Raw genomic sequence first — 18825 nt, forward strand, 5'->3', positions numbered from 1 at the left:
AGAACTATGAGTACAATCCTATAATCCGGAAATTCGACTATGTCGTTTTCCCCCAAAAAATGACAAATGCCTCATAGATGGACAATTTATAACTCACAATATTTCTGGATATACAAAGAATGAAGTCATTATTTATTAATTTATTTATTATTTACTATGATGCTTTTGTGTTTTGGGATTTTTATTTATTTATTTATCTCGCTGCAATGTACGACCGTGATGTTACTGGCAAAACAACAAGAAAAGAGCGAGACTCGCGCCCCCTGGTGGCGCGCAGGCTGCAGCTCGTGACGTCAATTCAGCACTCTGAAGGAGACAGCTCCCTCCCCCCACACCGCGCGTCTCCCCTTCCATGGGTCCCCGGTTATTGATAACACAATTTGCCCGCTGGGATTCGTTCTGATAACGTGAACGCGTGGTTTGTGAGTCGAGTGGACCAAACAAGAGACTACCTGCGCCGACAAAACAACGACTTATTTATAATTTCTGCAAGTAAGGTCCTGCAAACCGGAACACACCCCTTCACTTGACAACGCGACATCAACCAAGGCAAAAAGGTATTGGAATGTCATCCTATCAATGAATGCTGGTTAAATAAGAAATTGGGCACTGTGTGACGTTCAAGCATGATGCCTTCCCTTCATGCGGTACACACTGTCCACAATGCACCAATGAATCGCGGTTGCCAAAGGCAAATAAGCGTCGATTATTGTTGCAGAAAATGATACATATGCAGTAGAGAGATAGCCCATGTTACGAAATATTTGTGTTGATGCCAACATTCAGTAAATCTACAGGCGCTGCGGCAGTTTTACTGTGTACGGACTGTAGTGGGATTTGGGCTTCGATTCATGCACGTCGGCTATGATGCTACTGAGTGTCATCATCATCGCATCCTTGGTTATTTAAAGATTGATCTTCCTGCGTTTATGTGCAGTGCTCCTTCCCACGGGCCTGGCGTTATTTTCCATTTCATGCTTCCAGTCCACAGCCTTTGCCGTTCTCCTCACGCGGTGGTGGTGCAGTACACGAGCCCGTGTAGACTATGTGACTATGTACATGTGCTTTCTGTCTTTCTCTCCTACCTCTCTCTTTTTTGTGCTCTCTCTCGCATAGGCGCTTTGGACACACACACACACACACACACACACACACACACACACACACACACACACACACACACACACACACACACACACACACACACACACACACACACACACACACACACACACACACACACACACACACACACACACACACGTGACACGCGCACAAGCACACACGCAGATACACACAGCTACACACATAAACACACAAACGTTGAAAAGGTTATGCAATTTTTCCAATTTTTTTAGATGCACATAGCTCACGATGCATGGCATGTATGTTTTCTCGAATCGTCTGTTTGGAGTCCTAGGACAAATACCAGCGATGCTTCTTCGGTGATATTGTTCAACAAAAGAGGGTTGTAAAAAGCACCCCCTCGTAGACAATTTCATTCATAAAAACCTTGTCTCGTGTCAGTGCGATGGCCTCATGTCCTCAGATATTTTGGTTCGTATTGACACGAATCTGACGGCAGCAGTTCAACCTGCATCTTTTTGGCTATGATGTAATGCCAAAGATTAGACAACAACATGTATAAAACATGCAATCTTTTATTGTAAGCCTTAGTGTTGCCCAGGTTTGCAGTGCTACTGTGGAGCTGTCCGGTGCTGAGAGCAGACAAGAGAAGCTAAGCAGTAGTACTACGGCCTTGACAGGCTTTCATGAAAATATAAATCAGTCTCCTCAAATTCTGCTAGAGACTGACTTTGGACGTGTTCTAACACATCTCATTTCCACACATCTCCTCCTCAAGGTTGACTCTCCTTCTTCTTCCTCCGTCAACCTCCCATCCACCCTAACCTATCGGAGGTGGGGGACCCCCTGATGAGTGGGACCTGTATCCATGAGACCCGCGCCCCCTCCCCTTCCCTCTCAGGCTTCAGCACCCCCATCTCAGAGTCCCCCTACCGCCGCATCGATGCCGAGACCCCTGCCTGCACCCCAGAGACGGACCTGACCCCTACGCAGTGTGTCCTCCGCAATGTGCTCTCCATCGACACGGGTGGGCAGGTGGTGCCCGGGGGATGCCCCCACACCTGTGGCTGCAGCCCCACCCCCAGCGAGGGGCCCTCGGGGCGCTTCGACAACAGCGTGCTCAAGCTGCACGAACACGAGGCCTGTCAGTGCGGGGGCAGCGGCGGCGGCGGGGGAGGGGCGGAGGCGGGGCTTAGCTCGGAGGCCGGGGCCGTCCGCGGTCAGTCGGATAACATCCGGCTCCAGCCGGGGAGCGGAGGTTTTTTGGAGGGACTGTTTGGCTGCCTGAGGCCCGTCTGGACCATGATCGGGAAGGCTTACTCCACAGAGCACAAGCATCACCAGGAAGGTACGTGGAGCGGGGATAACACAGGAATCATACAGGTTCCACTCCTCCGCTCACAGACCATCCGCCGCAAACAGCAGATCACGCACACACGTGTTTAGAGACTACCGTAAAACAGAACTTCCCGATCAGGACGGTACATTGTTTAAACAGTTACACTGTCAAAGTTAATCGTAGACTCTAGAGATTGATCACTGAGAAGGCCCCTCAGCCTGGGGTCATTTGAGTTCTTGACCGGGCCTCTATTGTTTTTGTCGTCATTCTCATCCGTCTACCTGCCACCATGGCCGACATTGCAAATCACTGCCTCAGGGGGATAAGCTGCTCACTGACAACACTCCCTTCAGCTACTAGTGTGGCCATATGTGCGTCTGCCTGCACCACGCCAGCTGGGGACTCAAGCACATCAGAGGACTTGGTGAAGAAGCGGTCTACTGAATGCGTCTCTTTCATTCTGCCAAGCTTATCTCATTAATTACCGTCCATCTTCCCTCATGCACTTGCGTTGTCTCTCGACGGCAACAAAGACAAACGATGCACGGAGCACACTATGGGAAGTGTGTGTGTGAGTTTCTGTGTGTGTGTGTTTTGGTTTATGTGTGTGTGTGTGTGTGTGTGTGTGTGTGTGTGTGTGTGTGTGTGTGTGTGTGTGTGTGTGTGTGTGTGTGTGTGTGTGTGTGTGTGTGTGTGTTTTTTGGGGGGGGGTTGTGTGTGTGACTGTGTTTGTGTGTTTGTATGTGTGTGTGTGTCATGCAAATAGTGGCAGGCATCAGGTTTATCACAATTATCCATCCAACTAATGCGCAACGCAGCACATGTATAAAGGGAAATAACTCATTAAAGCTACTTGTGTTAATGCAAATGACGAAGCCTCTCGATGTGATGAATAGGGAGGGAGTGGAGAACATAGTGGAGGAACGGAGAAGTTTGAGATGTTCCTGCCCGGGTCCAATGTTGTGAGACGTAGATGATATAGAGTAGTCAGTAAACCTTTCAATGCAACATTACAAAAGCAAAGACTGTTGGTTATTTTATTTAATAATGATCCTCCTGTGGCGGGAATTTTGCATGAAATCCCAAAGATTGATACCCGGCTCTGAAGACATAATGAAGGTCAGCTTTTCAGTGCGTAAGGCCCAATCTCATTTCTACCCCTTCCCCATTCCCCTAACCCCTCCCCCTTGTTTTGAAGGGGTAAGGGTAAGGGGTAAGGGGAAGGGGTAAGGGGAAGGGGTAAGGGGTAGAAATGGGATTGGGCCTTAGGCCCAATCCCATTTCTACCCCTTACGCCTTCCCCTTCCCCCTTCAAAACAAGGGGGAGGGGTAAGGGGAAGGGGTAAGGGGTAGAAATGGGATTGGGCCTAAGGGTTCACACAATGAACGGTTTTCCTCACTGACCCTGAAACCAGCGACGGTTCTCTCCATGACCTCCAGAGTCCTGGGAGGTCCCGTTCGAGGAGATCTCGGAGCTGCAGTGGGTGGGCAGCGGCGCCCAGGGGGCCGTCTTCCTCGGGAAGTACCACGGAGACGATGTCGCCGTGAAGAAAGTGAGGGACATCAAAGAGACGGAGATCAAACACCTGCGAAAGCTCAAGCACCCCAACATCATCACCTTCAAGTAAGGGAGCTTAAAGAAAGCCGGGGCCTGGAATCCTATTTCCACATGGATGGTGTTTAAAGGGCAACAGAGTAGGACTTTGATACAATGGTGGGATGGCCCTTAAGCTGACCTTATTTCGGACCAAGCAGTCCTACTATGTTAGAGCAGAGCTTCTGGGGGCAGACGGCACAGAGCCTTGGCCGGAAACCAGAAACGGCTAGGGGCGCAGAGACGTCTTGTTTCCTGTTCTGTTACAGAGATATGCTCCTGAAGAAAAACAATTTGCGCAAGCTGATGATGCCGTCAGAAGGGGATTTTAAAAAGTGTATTTCTACAGTGGTCAGTCTTCACTATCAGTGTTGATTTGAGACCCTAACAGACTTCTTTACGGTTTACTACTCCTGGCCAATTTTGTGTTGACCAATTACACGCTTACAGATCCCAGCCTCGAGCAATATGATTGGTTGAAAAAAATACGAAGCGAAAGAACGTGAAACCCTGTTCGCCCAGATATGAGTGATGATATGATGATCAGATTTGCCAACAGATTACTTTCGATGTTCTTTTAAAGTCTGTTTTGTGAGACGGAGCCTGACCTCGCCTGTCAGCTAACCCCTGTGATTGGTCCCTTGCCTAGGGGGGTGTGCACTCAGGCCCCGTGCTACTGCATCCTGATGGAGTACTGCGCCCAGGGCCAGCTCTACGAGGTGCTGCGGGCCGGCCGCAAGATCACCCCGTCCCTCCTGGTGGACTGGGCCATGGGCATCGCCGGGGGCATGAACTACCTCCATCTCCATAAAATCATCCACCGAGACCTCAAGTCCCCCAAGTAGGCCCCACCCCACGCTCACACCAACACCGCAACCGAAGAGAAGTGTTAGCAGGGCGTGATCCACACACGTCCAGTTCACAACGACTCCGTCTCCACTACCGTATATATAGCCTGATTCTATGATGAGGAAGATATAAACAAAAATAACACAGCCCCCAAATGTTTACCTCCTTCCCGTTCCTGTGGTCTTCGTCCTCCTCCCTGCTTCTTTCTCCTTTCTTCTCTCTCCCCTCTTCGTCTCCCCCCCCCCCCCCCCTCCTCTCCTCCTTTCTCCTCTCCTCTCCTCTCTCCTCCTTCCGTCGTTCATTAAAACACATTCTGTATCGGTCAGTGTTGTTTGACTATTGAAGACCATGATCAGTACTGACTTCACCTCGTTTAAAACGGATTAATTCGACTCTCAATGAGATTGAGAGTCGAATGAACACGATACATTTTCTTGTTCAATCATTTCCAAAACATTTGATAAGCACGTTTGTTTAGATGGATGTGCCAACAAAATCTGGGAGGAACGTCACATCAGCCATTTATACATGTGGGTGATGCATACCAATCTTAGCAGAACCAAATGCTTGGAATGGAGCTATGGGAAATACTTTCCAGTTGACGTTGATACATAGAGGAGACTTGTACAAAGGGAGACAAGGAGCCTTGAATCATGAAGGCCTTGAAACGGCCAACTCACAGAGCAGAAGTGAATTAAAACATTAATTAGCATGGAAATCAATATGAGCATGACACAATGCTAACGCTAAGCTTACATGATGGTTTTGGTGTGAACAAGGGGAGGGTAATAAGGTTATATCATTAGTCCAATCAGCAGCTAGACAAGCTCCCACAGTGCAGTCACATCCCCTTGGTTTCTACGATGGGACATCACAGTAACGGCTCCGGTTGATCCTGTTTGTCCTTTCAGCATGCTGATTACCCACGATGACCTGGTGAAGATCTCTGACTTTGGCACCTCAAGGGAGCTGAGTGAGAAGAGCACCAAGATGTCCTTCGCTGGCACCGTAGCCTGGATGGCCCCTGAAGTCATTCGAAATGAGCCAGTGTCCGAAAAGGTCGACATCTGGTAAGTCTGAGAAAGCTCTCTCATGGCTGATACACAAACATTAATGTCTGTGTAATGTGTATAACATATTTATTTGGTATATATATATATGGATATAGATATAGAAATATATATATATATATATAGAGAGAGAGAGAGAGAGAGAGAGAGAGAGAGAGAGAGAGAGAGAGAGAGAGAGAGAGAGAGAGAGAGAGAGAGAGAGAGAGAGAGAGAGAGAGAGAGAGAGAGAGAGAGAGAGAGAGAGAGAGAGAGAGAGAGAGAGAGGGTATTGCATGTACGGTCATTGCTTGATGTTATGTCCTGGAAGTTATTCCTGAGTGTTTCCTAAAGTGCTACATCAATACAATAATGACTTATGATCTTCCAGGTCCTTCGGGGTGGTATTATGGGAGATGCTAACCGGGGAGATTCCATACAAGGATGTGGACTCCTCGGCTATCATCTGGGGCATTGGGAACAACAGCCTGCAGCTGCCCATACCGGACAGCTGCCCGGACGGCTTCAAGATCCTGCTCAGACAGTGCTGGTGTGTGAAACATCCTGTGAACTGTGATGCTGAAGACAAGGCTCGGATAAAGTGTGAGGGGAGATGTGAAACAAGCCCTCCTCACAGGGACTGATCAAGCAGAGGAGCTATTGTATAGAATAGTAAGGGCTCCGCCCTACAATAAAAAAGCCAGCAATTGAGCATAAGAACACAAATCTGTTCCCGGGTGCTCTGCAACAAGGCAACCCCTGATCTGTTGGATTATCAGTTTGTTTGATTGATTGATTGTTTGATTTGGTTACCTGGTGTACATTGTTGATAGCCAGAGTTGTAAACTCACACACGCTTCTGACTTTGCAGGAACATTAAACCAAGGAATAGGCCGTCTTTCCGGCAGATTCTCCTTCACCTGGACATCGCGTCCGCTGATATTCTCTCCACCCCGCAGGAAACCTACTTCAAGTCTCAGGTACGAAGAAATCAGATTCACAGTACTTCAACAATCAAACAAATTGTATTGTAGAACTAGTCCTACCATCTCCATTGGATTACATTCAATGTGGTCCATACAGGCCGAGTGGCGGGAAGAGGTTAAACAGCATTTTGAGAAGATCAAGTCTGAGGGCACTTGTATCCACCGCCTCGACGAGGAGCTGGTCAACCGACGCAGGGAGGAGTTAAGGTATGCATTTGTAAAATCAACCCACTCTCATGGAAATAATGTCTGGTTGCTGCAGGAAACCACACCTTACTAAATCCACCACATAATGGGGCTACACTTTATAGTGAATGTTTATTACTGCATTAGCCAATGTTAATTAAGGTACCCTTATGTTAAGTGTTACCCATGCGGGTGCCAGTACCGGTTCTATTTCTGAAGGGCTACCGTGTCCTATTTCCCCATGCTGCTCTTGTTATTGAACCTCGTGGCTAAAAGAGGGGCCGGAGAGTGCCTTTCTTTCATGAAGCATGTAAGACCTTTTCAGGCAGGAAGTGTAGCGTCCACAGCGGGGACTGGAACCCTTCTATTTGTGTGCGGTCCTCAGGCACGCGCTGGACATTCGTGAGCACTACGAGAGGAAGCTAGAGAAAGCCAACAACCTCTACGTGGAGCTCAACGCCGTCATGCTTCAGCTGGAGCTCAAAGAGAAAGAGCTGCAGAGGTATGAGTGAGTCAACTAATCACACAGTCGGTGTAGCTGGGTCTGGCAATACGTTCACTTGCAAAATATCACTGTACTGCCAGATGAATATTTTGTTGGGATAGGACTTTGTTACAAAAATAGTCCTACGATTAAGTTCCATTGCCTCGTACTGTATTAAATAGAACTGTATTCCAAAATGTTTTGATGCGTCGAACCAAATCAAAGCTGACTGCAGCATGGAATCATTTGAGAGAATATTCCATCCAAATAATTATGCAGCCAGAAAATGAATGCATAAATGACATAAATCATCATGCAATGTTCCCCAGGAGAGAGCAGTCTTTGGACAAGAAGTTCCCCGGTCTGTTCAAGCACAGCTCGAGACAAAGCAGCTCCACCAGCTCCATGGACAAGCTCATCAAGAAGAGAAACGTTCCACAGAAACTGCCCTCAGGAAAGAGGTGGGAAAGGCTCACCTCACGGGCTATTGAACACAAAGAACGGTGTCATCATTTAAACGGTTTTGACAAGGATGGCTATGAGTGTGGAATTATATGTTCCTACGTTATGTTCACCCTTTTTTCTCCTTGCGCATCCTCAGGCCGGATATCCTGAAGTCGGAGGTGATCCTTCCCAAGCTGGACTCCTCTGTGATGCAGGTGACCGTCCCCTCCTGCCCCAACCGGAGCTCCACCTCCCCCAGCCGCTCCCGCAGGGTGAAGACCCGCCACCGCAAGCCCGGCAAGGGCAGCAGCGGGGACCTCGCCGGCCTCAAGGCCACCCAGTCCGCTCCCCACGGGGCGGTCACGGTCCAGAACGGGGGCTCCGCTCCGGACCCCTCCGAGCACCTCCTGGACCCCAGCGCGGCCCTGCGGGGGGTCGGCCACGACCAGCAGCAGAGGCAGCTCTCCTCCTCCAGCCCCGACCTCGTCTGCTCCACGTTGGAGGCCGGCGGCCGGGGCCAGGGGGGTCCGGCGGCGGGCGGGCTGGAGAGAGGAGGGAGCGTCAGCGCCTCCGCCGTGCTGGGGGGGTCGGAGTCGGGGGCCGGCGGCCTGGAGGACCTCACGGAGACGCCCCCGCGCAGCGACACACCCAGCGAGGACGCGGCGTCCTTCCCGTTCTCCAGCAGCCCGGACTCGCCGTGCGGCAGGGGGGTCGTGGCGGCGGCGAGGAGGGCGTCCCTGGGCATCCCGCGCCTGCCCCACGACGGGGAGGACAAGGACGACGGGGCCGGGGCCGTCAGAATGCCCCGGGGGGCTTCCGGGGGCGTCGGCGGTCAGCACCTCACTCCCTCGGCCATTCTCTACAGGGCGGCTATATCCCGCAAACAGGTAGATAGATAGATAGATAGATAGATAGATAGATAAATACTTTAATAATCCCAGAGGGAAATTATTTTAGGTAGCGCTGCCGGCGCAGGCCTCGTCTCCCTGGAAGGCGTTGTACAGCACACAAGACATTTTTTCTCATTTACTTGTTTTCTGTCTCCGGCTACAGAGGCGTGGAGTGTCATCAGAAGAGGAGGAGGGTGAGGTTGACAGCGAGGTTGAGTTGCCACGGAGACGGTGAGTTTTTTTCCGTCTCCCATTGAGTCGCATTCCCTGAAATCTCTCAGTTAACTTTTCTCTGTGTTGTTGTTGCTATTTGCGGTCACCAGATGACACAATGCCTCAGTGTACAAGACAACCGCGCTGACGCACGTTGTCTGTCCGCTGTTTCGACGCTGTCCTCGTCAAGCGTTGTTCTTTTGATCTTCGTAGACGCCCGACCAGCATCACCAAGTGCCCGTCGGTGTCCACCTTCAGCTCGGAGAACCTGTCGGTGTCGGACGGCGAGGAGGGCCACACCACGGACCACTCCCACAGCGGCACGCCCGACGTGGTCAGCACCAACACGGACGACAAGCTGGACGACCGCAGCGACGACCTGCTGTCCCAGGAGTCGGAGATCCCCGCCGACAACACCGACCCCACGCAGGCCTCAGACGGCCTCTCGGAACGAGAGGGGGTCCCGGGCCGGGCCAGAGCTCGGGTGGACCCCGGGCAGACTTCCAATGAGGTAAGGCACTGCGGCCGACGGTTTACAATTCACTGAGTGCCATTTAGATCCACCACTTCAGCTCCCCCTGTGATGTCCTCTCTCTCTCTCTCTCCCCCATCCTTCTCTCCCTCCCTTGCTCTCTCCCTCCCTCACTCTCTTCCTCTCCCTCCTATATTCTCTTTCTTTATGTATGTCCACACCACTGTCGCTCTTTCTATTTCATCCACTCTCTCGCTCTTTCTCTCTATCCCCCCCTCCCGTTGTTCTCCCTCTCCCTCCCTCCCTCTCTCTCTCTCCACCCCTCTCTGTCTCTCTCTCTCCCTCCCTTTCCCTCTTCCTCTCTCTATCTCCCTCCCCCCCTTTCTCTCTCACTCTCTCTCTCTCTGTCTCTCTCTCTCTCTCCCTCTCTCTCTCTGTGTCTCTCTCACTCTCTGTCTCTCTCTCTCTCCCTCTCTCTCTCCCTCTCTCTCTCCCCCTCTCTCCCCCTCTCTCTCTCTTTCCTACTCTCTCTCTCCCTCTCTCTCTCTCTCTCTCTCTCTCTCTCTCTCTCTCTCTCTCTCTCTCTCTCTCTCCCTCTCTCTCTCCCTCTCTCTCTCCCCCTCTCTCCCCCTCTCTCTCTCTTTCCTACTCTCTCTCTCTCTCTCTCTCTCTCTCTCTCTCTCTCTCTCTCTCTCTCTCTCTCTCTCTCTCTCTCTCTCCCTCTCTCTCCCCATCTCTCCCTCCTCCTCCTCAGATGCGCGCCCTGTGTGACGACTCGGACTGTGACAGTGTGGAGCTGGATCAGTCAGGCAGCGGAGAGCCCAGTCGCCCACCCAGTCGCCCGCCCAGCGCCGGTCCCAGGGCGTCGCCGTGCCAACCGTCGGCGCCGGCCCCGCCAGGCCCCCCCCCAGCCCCCCCCACAGGCCCGTCGTAGATTTGCAGGACACCAGGCGACAACCTAATCTACCTTACAGCTGAACAGCCTCCACCACCACCAGTGTCCACCCGTCTGTCAGTCTGTAGCGCGTCACCGTGGTCACGAATGGGAGGGGGGGGGGGGCAGCATTTAGTACATCACTTCATTAGCGTGTGGCATGTCGTCATACAGCTGGTTAAGGTGTTTAGCGAGTTTGTCATTAGGTATAGCGATAAAAAGATGACATCATTGTATGTGTCATGAATAGATGTCAGATCGTTTGGCAGCTTGTGACATCAGGTAAATTACTTTTTTGTGTGTTTATTAAAGGTTTTTCAGAGTTTAGGCAGATAATGACCCAGATACCTTCAGCAGCTGTTCCATGTGTGCAGAAAAAAACAACTAAAAAACAGATGCACTCACAAATTATAAAGTCCATGTCTTTTCGGCACCCCAACGCCCCCTGTGGGAGAGGCTTGGTATTCCATACATCTGTGTTAAATACTAATAATGTAAATATTAATTACATACCACACATGACAAATCTAAATTTATTTTAAGTGTAAAATAGAATTTAAGACTAAATGTTATGCAGCCCTATGAACAAATGCATGACTACATGTTAATAATTTATGATGTGTCTGTTTTATATTTTGTGAGAGAGTTTACACTTTTTTAAATACTTGAATTACGTTATCATTTCGGTTAATGAATATTCTTTTGGGCACTTAACAAAATAATGTCAAACCGAAAATATTATCTAACAGGAAATAATGTAATTTTTTCCTGGGTTTGAAATACAATTTGCTTTTTGGGAGGATTTGTATGATTATGAAGATTATCTATTGTTTAAATTTACTGAAGGGAAGTCCGGTTATTCCAATGTAATGTCAATCCCATTGATGCCGTTTTTTGGTCAAGATTTTTAAATAACGGTTGGTAGCATTTGGTGTTTCAGCGAAGCAGGACTGAAATTGAATGCTTTTAAGGTGCTGCATGTGTTTTCTCAGTACAATGACTTTTGGCTTCTGACTGGACCTGAAAACTCTCGACAAAATGCTACCAACCGTCATGGTCTTGACAACCAAAGACACTCGGGCACATATTAAGACCTAGGATTGTTTAAGAGTCATAGATGACTAAATCATGTAGGCCTTAGAAGCTGAAATATCCCTTTACACTTCCCTATTACAGCAGAGAAGAATTTTGAAAAACACTGCTCCCCAGTGGTACTAGTAAAAATGTCAAAATAAAAGCAAATATCCTTGGATTAAATTAGATGTATCCTTTTTATACAACATTGCACATTGTACCGGTGAAATATTAACTATATCAAAATATGAATAAATAATGTATTGGTAAAAATGTGTTTGTTTATAATGCATTGTTCTTGATCCAGCATTGAGAGTGGAATGCATTATACTGTAAAACAAGATAAAAATCCTATTTGGTATGCCCAAAATACTCTAATTGCATTGCCCTTGCCCACTAGTGAATTGTGGTTATGCAAGGCAGATATTTTCAATGTAATAAAAAGAGGCAGATGCACAATGATAGCATGTCACATTTTTATTTCTGTTTAAGCTCTTCAAACAATTCAATTGCACCCAAATCTACATCAGTTTGAGAAATCGCACAAAGAAAGTTTCTTCATACTGCAAAGAATAAAAAAACTTTAAAATCCGACCCAGGCATAAAGGATAGCAAGAAACTAGTGTTACTTTTAAGAATCTTCTCGCGTTTCTTAATTTAAATACCTCAGCGTGATTCTTATAACAAGACCTACGCGTCTCATGTCTTTCCCCGCCCCCCCTTGCAGCAGTCCCCAGCCCTGCAGTTAAAAAAAATATTTTCTCTATTTAAAACAAACATTTTTCAATGTTTTTATAATCCTCATTATCTTGTTAATTTCAGAGAAAAGAAAAATATTTTTGCACACCTCAGGTCTGGCCCCCTTGCAGGAGACATACGGGGAACCTGACCCATCATAATCCGATACACAACAATGTTTTGTTAAAAGACCTGATTGAGAAACAAAATGGATGGAAATACAGGAATGACAAAGTTCTCAGCTTAGTTATGCAGCTTAGTATGCTCCATTACACTGCCGCCTTCAAATAAATAAATAAAGTAGGATTATAGCAACAACCTTCACACAAATGGTTTCCATACATCTTCAAGTGTACTTAAAAATGATATCCACATAACATTACCAACCATGACCCATTCAGGAATTATAGCTTTAGATAACAGTGGCAGCTAGCAAGGGATTATAATAAAGAGTGGTGTATTAAATAAAAAATAAATAGGTTTTTTTTAATCAGGGGAGAGAACAGTCAAATCTAGTCGTCTTTTTTTTCTTTTTCTTTTTTTACATTTTCTAAGAAAAATCTGACATAAAAAACACACGTTTATGTCTTTTCAGATTTTTCCAAAAACGTTTCCGCTATATCAACAAGGTCTTACGGAAAAATACAGTAGAATAAGAGGGGAAAACAAAAAGAGAAGTTTTTTAAAAACTAGGCAAAAGAGGGAATTTAAAAACAATAAATAAATAAAATATCATTACATCAATGATATAATTACAGCCGAGTAGGTGTGGAACCAAAATAAAGGAGAGTTCAGAGTACTTAGTTTTTGCATTAAATCCAGTAAGGGAGATCTTTGTAAAAAAGTAGAGGGGGGGTAACATAAGGTGCAAATGAAGAACCTCCTCGTCAGTTGGCTGCCAGTCCCGTCGCTTCAGAAGACAGCCTAGGACCAAAAGCAAAAAAGAAAAAAAAAATTCACCAACTTGTGCCATATACATCTACTACAAACTACCAATGCTAGCAGTTAGTTTCACAGCTTAAATGCATTTTTTTCTTCTTCTTCTTATGAGCATTCAATAATTCTATCAATTACATTGTAACATTTGGAATTGACGGCTACAAAGCCAAAGAAGTGTACTCCTGGTTGGCACCGGGTGAGGTGTTCCCTACGGTTGCTTACCGGGCATTGATCAGGTACTCCGCCAGACTAATGCTGGCGGGGGACCCGGTTATAGTGACCTGGCGGTCAGTGGACCCTTCCACTGGGTTGGCAATCTTGATCTGAGCGCCGGACATCTGACGGATCTCATTGATCTTCGATCCCTGGCGGCCAATAATGCAGCCAATCAGCTATGATCGGGAAGAGGAAGAACAGCAGAGTGATTACTTTATTGTCCCCTGGGGGAAATTCTTTTTCACTTCAAGGTACATTTGTGTTGCCCTTGGCAGAGCAAACGGTTGATTCTCCACCTTGAACTTTCAAAGTGCAAACATTTTTAATGTTGTCCTGGTTCCCGCTGACCTTTCAAAGTGCATCCAATCAGATGACAGCTTTGTTTTACGTTGTTAAACCAACAAAATCCTAAGGCCTACGGCTTACTTCATTTTTATCCCCAAATACACGGTTTAAGAGTTACAAGCACTGAACTCGTGCGTTTGCCAGCGATATTCCCACAATCCAAGCTAGGGTCCAGTGCTTTGCTGGAGGCGACATGAGCCATATATTGTCACCGCAGCAACAGAGAATAGAAAGCACCAGTGAGTCGATCCTTCAAACCTACATCATTTGGAATGGTCAGCTCGTGAGAGCCCGTTTGTGCAGAAGCATCCATCCCAGCTGCAGAGAACAAACACACATGAAGGGTGAGCATACGTTAATTTGCCTAGACCGTTAAGAATGAACAAGCTGTGACAGAATTCAGTCTGGCCACCTACCCTGGAAGCCCTGGTTATTAGGGGCGATGGGAAAGGGGCTCTGTTGCATGGCTAGCTGGTGTAGTTTGGTGAGCTGAAGAAATATTAAATGTTTACTATACATCTCAAAATGCTTAACACATGCATTGCAAACTTGCACACAGTACAAGAAAAAAATAATTTACATCGAAACTGAATACCCAACATTTTTAGAATACTGTCGAATATCAAACCACTTTCCAGAGTCAATTGCCAATGCCTAAACAAGCAAGATGTAATATACCAAACAAGACGGATGTGCAATTTGTAAATTAAGTTTCAATTTAGTGCTGAATGTTCCAGTTCAACATAACATACAAATAAGCAAGCACGTGCACTTGTGTATTACACATGCAATATTAATAGGAATGAATACGGAACCTTTTAAAAAGGAAAAACGAGACGGGAATCAGATTAATAAAGGAAAACTGAAAGATTCTCTATCTGATGGAATGTGATTGATCGGTGGGTAAAACAGGAGGTCACAGGGATGGAGCTCAAAGCGGTGTCATTTCTACCCCAACCACGCCCGAACAAGGTAATTAATGGGATCACTTACAGAGGGACCTTCACTTACATCAGGCTGTGGAATGGCATGCTGTCCTTGGACAGCGTAAGCCTGCAAGACAAGAAGCAGTACAATGAGGCTCTGAGCCTCTATCCGACACTTCAAGGGCAGACAGAAAAACAAGCCAAACACATGCTACAACTTTTAAAAATTGGCAAAGGCTCTGCATTTGAACAAAATAAACAGCTTTAAAGAGTGCCAACTTCCGCCTTGTAAAAAACCCCATATCATAATACATGTTTATTCTTGATGCGTATGGCAACAGTGTAGCCTAATGTGGTGAAAAATCGAACATCCAGACATATGAAGTGCTTACCTGACCACCTGAGAAGATGACTGGAGAGCCTGAGGGTTTGGGCCGGTAAGGGATGGTCACTCCCTTCGGTGGAGACTAGGGAACACAACAACCACAATCAGCTGCTGTCCAACCCAGAGATAGAGAGACTACCCCGGTACCCTGGCCGCAGAGCGAGGAGTTAAATGAAAGGCCTACCTCAAGCATGACAACGCAGATCTGCTTGACACACTCGATGATGGACTGTGGGATCCCTGCAATGGTGATGGCACGCTCCGTTGAGTTGGGCAGCATGTCTCCTGCTACCTGTACCTGAGCTCCTGTTGACTAGGGAGAAGCATAACAATTCATGAACACCACACTCAACGCAAACACTGACATCTGTGCGCACATGGACACGTGCTGCTAATCATAACGTTGGACCAATAACGGGTGCATACCAAATATGCACCTTTAATTCGGCGTAATACATACTTTTCTTTTTGAAAAACGTGTGATTGTCTCTGACGAACGTTTCATAACTTGTGGCGTAATTTCCCCACCACTTGCGGTCGCCGGGTCCCATAAGTGTTACACCACCAACCTCTCTGATCTCCTTGATCTTGCAGCCCCCCTTGCCGATCAGCGAGCCGCACTGACTGGCGGGGACGACGATGCGCAGGGTGACCGGAGGCTTGCTGGTGGCTGTGCTGTTGGTCATCGAGCTGCTGATGTCCTGGACACATACAAGTACATCAATACATAGAGCCATTGACCACTATAACAACATAAGACAGTGCATTCGCAGTAATGTGAACAGAACCGGCCACACCTCCTCCAGCTTCTCGATAATCATGGAGAACGCTTTAAAGATGGCAGTGGTGGGTCCAGCCAGAGTGATGATCCTCTCTGGACAGTTTCCTTCTGAGATGTTGATTCTGGCACCACTCTACAGACAAACATTTTTTTAACAATTACTTATTGTGATACACATCTTCAACCTATTTTATCATGCATGAAGTTCAAAAGATCCAAATGTGAGTTTTTGTTTGCATCCTTCATGCAGTGAGTTAGTCTACAGTGAGTACTTACCTCCTCCCTCATCTTCTTTACAGACTCTCCTTTCTGTAGAATAATATAAAAGTCAGTGAGCATTTTTTTTTTTTTTAAAGAAAGGACATTCAAGTAGTGAGTCAAGATGTTTCTCAACGTTAACATAGATAACCTACCTTGCCAATGATGCTTCCAACCTCCTACAAAAAACAAACCATTGCATTAGTCTAGAAATACAGCCACAATGGATGAGTACAACGAGTCATTCAAATATATTGAAGAGCAACAAGGCAGTGATGCTCATCCAAACAAGCTCATGCTTACAGGTACAAAACTCACCTTTCCATGCATCAGAAGCCTGATAGTTAAGGTCACATTCAGCCCTCCTTCAACAACACCAGAATCCATAACTGCGGTAGATATCTACGTTTAGACTTGCAAGGAAAATTATCTTTGGTCGTAGAATCTGTAAATTAAAATAAACAGAAAACAGACAGATTGAGATCTATTTTATAAAACGTGTATTGCACATTTAGAATGAACCAATTGAGCATGCTTAAATAAAATCCAAGCCTGTATGGTTCTGCATCTTCCATGCTACGGTTAGCTTAGCAGAGAGCCCATCACACCGTGGAAAGCATCAAGAACGCTGACAGCTTCTGGTCGCTATCGATGGAAACCCTAGTATAAAACTTATCTAGTGAACGGCGAGATTGGATCACACATCTTCTAAGCACTGGGATAAGTTAATCATGCAAGTCTGTGTCGAGGTGGGTTCGCTGGGAGTAATCCTGCCGATCGTGGGAGTCCGAAGCTACACAAGTAGCCTAGCTCACCTACATTGATACGATCCAACACTAGCTCCTTCCCAGAGAGCCATGCATGCACCGCACCCTTCACGTTTTACTTGGTCGAATTCTGCACTAATGTCGCTAAGAGGGGATGAATACCGATTCCCATGATGGTTTATCCACACATGGAGTGCTTGCGTGAGCCTTGCATGGTTCAGGAAATAGCCGCATCCATTCAATCTGCGGCCTTAACAATCAAGCAAAGCGAACCATTATTAACCCACTCTTTCACTGCAAATAAAAAGGCCCATTCATGAATTCTTACCCGATCGGGCAGTCGAAGTGCGGTTTGGGGGAGGGTAGGGTGGCAAGGGTGGAAGGGGAGAGGTTCGGGAGGGAGTTTTAAAAGGATTCGGGGAAAAGGGAAGAGAAACTGCGGCTCGGTCAGACTCCACTCTTCTGCTCTGCACAAAAGACAAAATTGATTCAACTTTCACCTTTCAACCTCAACCTATCCCTTGCTTCCTCATGATTGGCCCCGCCCACTAGCGTGTCCTCAAATCGCGTTGTTTTCACGCTCCCGCATCCATAACGTCATCGTTTAAAAATACTACTGTGTTTTGCTTTAGTTATTTCCCGAAGGCTTTTTCATTTATCGTTTTCGATGACATCTAACCAACGAATAAAGGTATCACTTTTGCAGTTTTGAGTGAGTGTAGTTTAAATCTAATAACATTGCAATACAATATATATTTTACTGGGGATAGTTATTTTTTCAAGAAGGATTTGGTTTATAGTTTTGATCATTTTGTTAATTTCAACGTGGTTTGTTATGGATAATATTAAAGTGTATGGAAAAGAAGAATAAATTCGAATCTAATTCAAATAAATATACGCTCTCATTAATTCAGTGATTATTGATTTTTTTAAAACGTTTTATTCTAGTACACATTTAAAAGGCATTGGACCTACTGGTCACAGATGCAGTTTTATATGACTCCAATAGATGGCACAAAAACACCTTCTTTGTTTCTTTTAGAGAGTTGCTAAAAGCAGTTTTTCTTCGTTATAATCATCACGATATCAAATTAGCTTTCAACCTTGTTAAAGGACATAATTCAGAGACAGAAGTTCTTAGAATTCTAAAAATAAAATTGTACGATTCTGTGCAGGTCTCTCGGGTATTGTTTTCAAGGACAGATAGTCAACATGGTGTTTTAATTGAGCCAGGGAGGTATCAATGTCAGCTCTCGTGATCATGATTGTGGCTATGATTCCAAGGTTTATGCATAATTAAATACAGTTCCACTCTACCCAGCTGTTTCCCAGATTGACAACCATCTCTTCAATGCTGGCCAATGAGATAAAATGTTTAATAAGATAGAAATTCAAATTATGTGCTCATGCAGAGCAACACACACACACACACACACACACACACACACACACACACACACACACACACACACACACACACACACACACACACACACACACACACACACACACACACACACACACACACACACACACACATGCAAATGTACAAAAGCACATAAAATGGAGCTCATATTTTCTCTTTGGGTCTTTATAGTTTTTGCGAGAAAGAGGGAGAGTTTCATCCTGTACGATGCACACAAATGATGAGCCTCTGTCGGGTTGCCTGAAATGGTGCTCATTAAACTAATTTCCCCAACTTACTTATTGCTGCCCTCTCTCCCTAAGTAGAAGCCTCAGCAAAAATAAATGACAAGGCCCACGTTGTCAGCCTCCAGAATTGTCTTCAACACAAAGCAGGTATCACGAAAACAGAGACCGACTCGAGGCCCCTGTACGACAGGGGTTTGTTCATTTAAAATATAATACGTGT

General features: G+C 46.5%; 2 protein-coding genes across 3 annotated transcripts; one reads left to right on the plus strand and one right to left on the minus strand.

The window, feature by feature from the left end:
- The first annotated feature begins 1935 nt into the window (after positions 1–1935).
- On the plus strand, positions 1936–12106 carry map3k12 (mitogen-activated protein kinase kinase kinase 12). The gene is made up of 13 exons (XM_056593782.1): positions 1936–2434; positions 3866–4049; positions 4669–4860; positions 5780–5938; positions 6306–6464; positions 6786–6894; positions 6998–7107; positions 7472–7588; positions 7900–8031; positions 8172–8901; positions 9068–9135; positions 9331–9628; positions 10344–12106. Exons 1-13 carry the CDS (start codon positions 1936–1938, stop codon positions 10521–10523), a joined length of 2937 nt encoding a protein of 978 aa, XP_056449757.1. The 3' UTR covers positions 10524–12106.
- On the minus strand, positions 12040–17473 carry pcbp2 (poly(rC) binding protein 2). 2 transcript variants are annotated; one of them, XM_056593803.1, is made up of 13 exons: positions 17281–17444; positions 16504–16630; positions 16341–16364; positions 16204–16236; positions 15944–16060; positions 15716–15847; positions 15331–15459; positions 15154–15228; positions 14847–14888; positions 14252–14324; positions 14098–14153; positions 13497–13666; positions 12040–13259 (listed from the first exon to the last, which is right to left on the minus strand). In XM_056593803.1, exons 2-13 carry the CDS (start codon positions 16570–16572, stop codon positions 13223–13225), a joined length of 957 nt encoding a protein of 318 aa, XP_056449778.1. In that variant the 5' UTR covers positions 16573–16630; positions 17281–17444; the 3' UTR covers positions 12040–13222. The 2 variants fall into 2 exon arrangements, with proteins under 2 accessions (XP_056449778.1, XP_056449769.1); XM_056593794.1 differs by having other exon boundaries at positions 12041–13259; positions 14829–14888; positions 17281–17473.
- Positions 17474–18825: the final 1352 nt, after the last annotated feature.

This window comes from Gadus chalcogrammus, chromosome 1 (assembly GCF_026213295.1).
Source record: "Gadus chalcogrammus isolate NIFS_2021 chromosome 1, NIFS_Gcha_1.0, whole genome shotgun sequence".
In the NCBI taxonomy this organism is placed as follows: Eukaryota; Metazoa; Chordata; class Actinopteri; order Gadiformes; family Gadidae; genus Gadus; species Gadus chalcogrammus.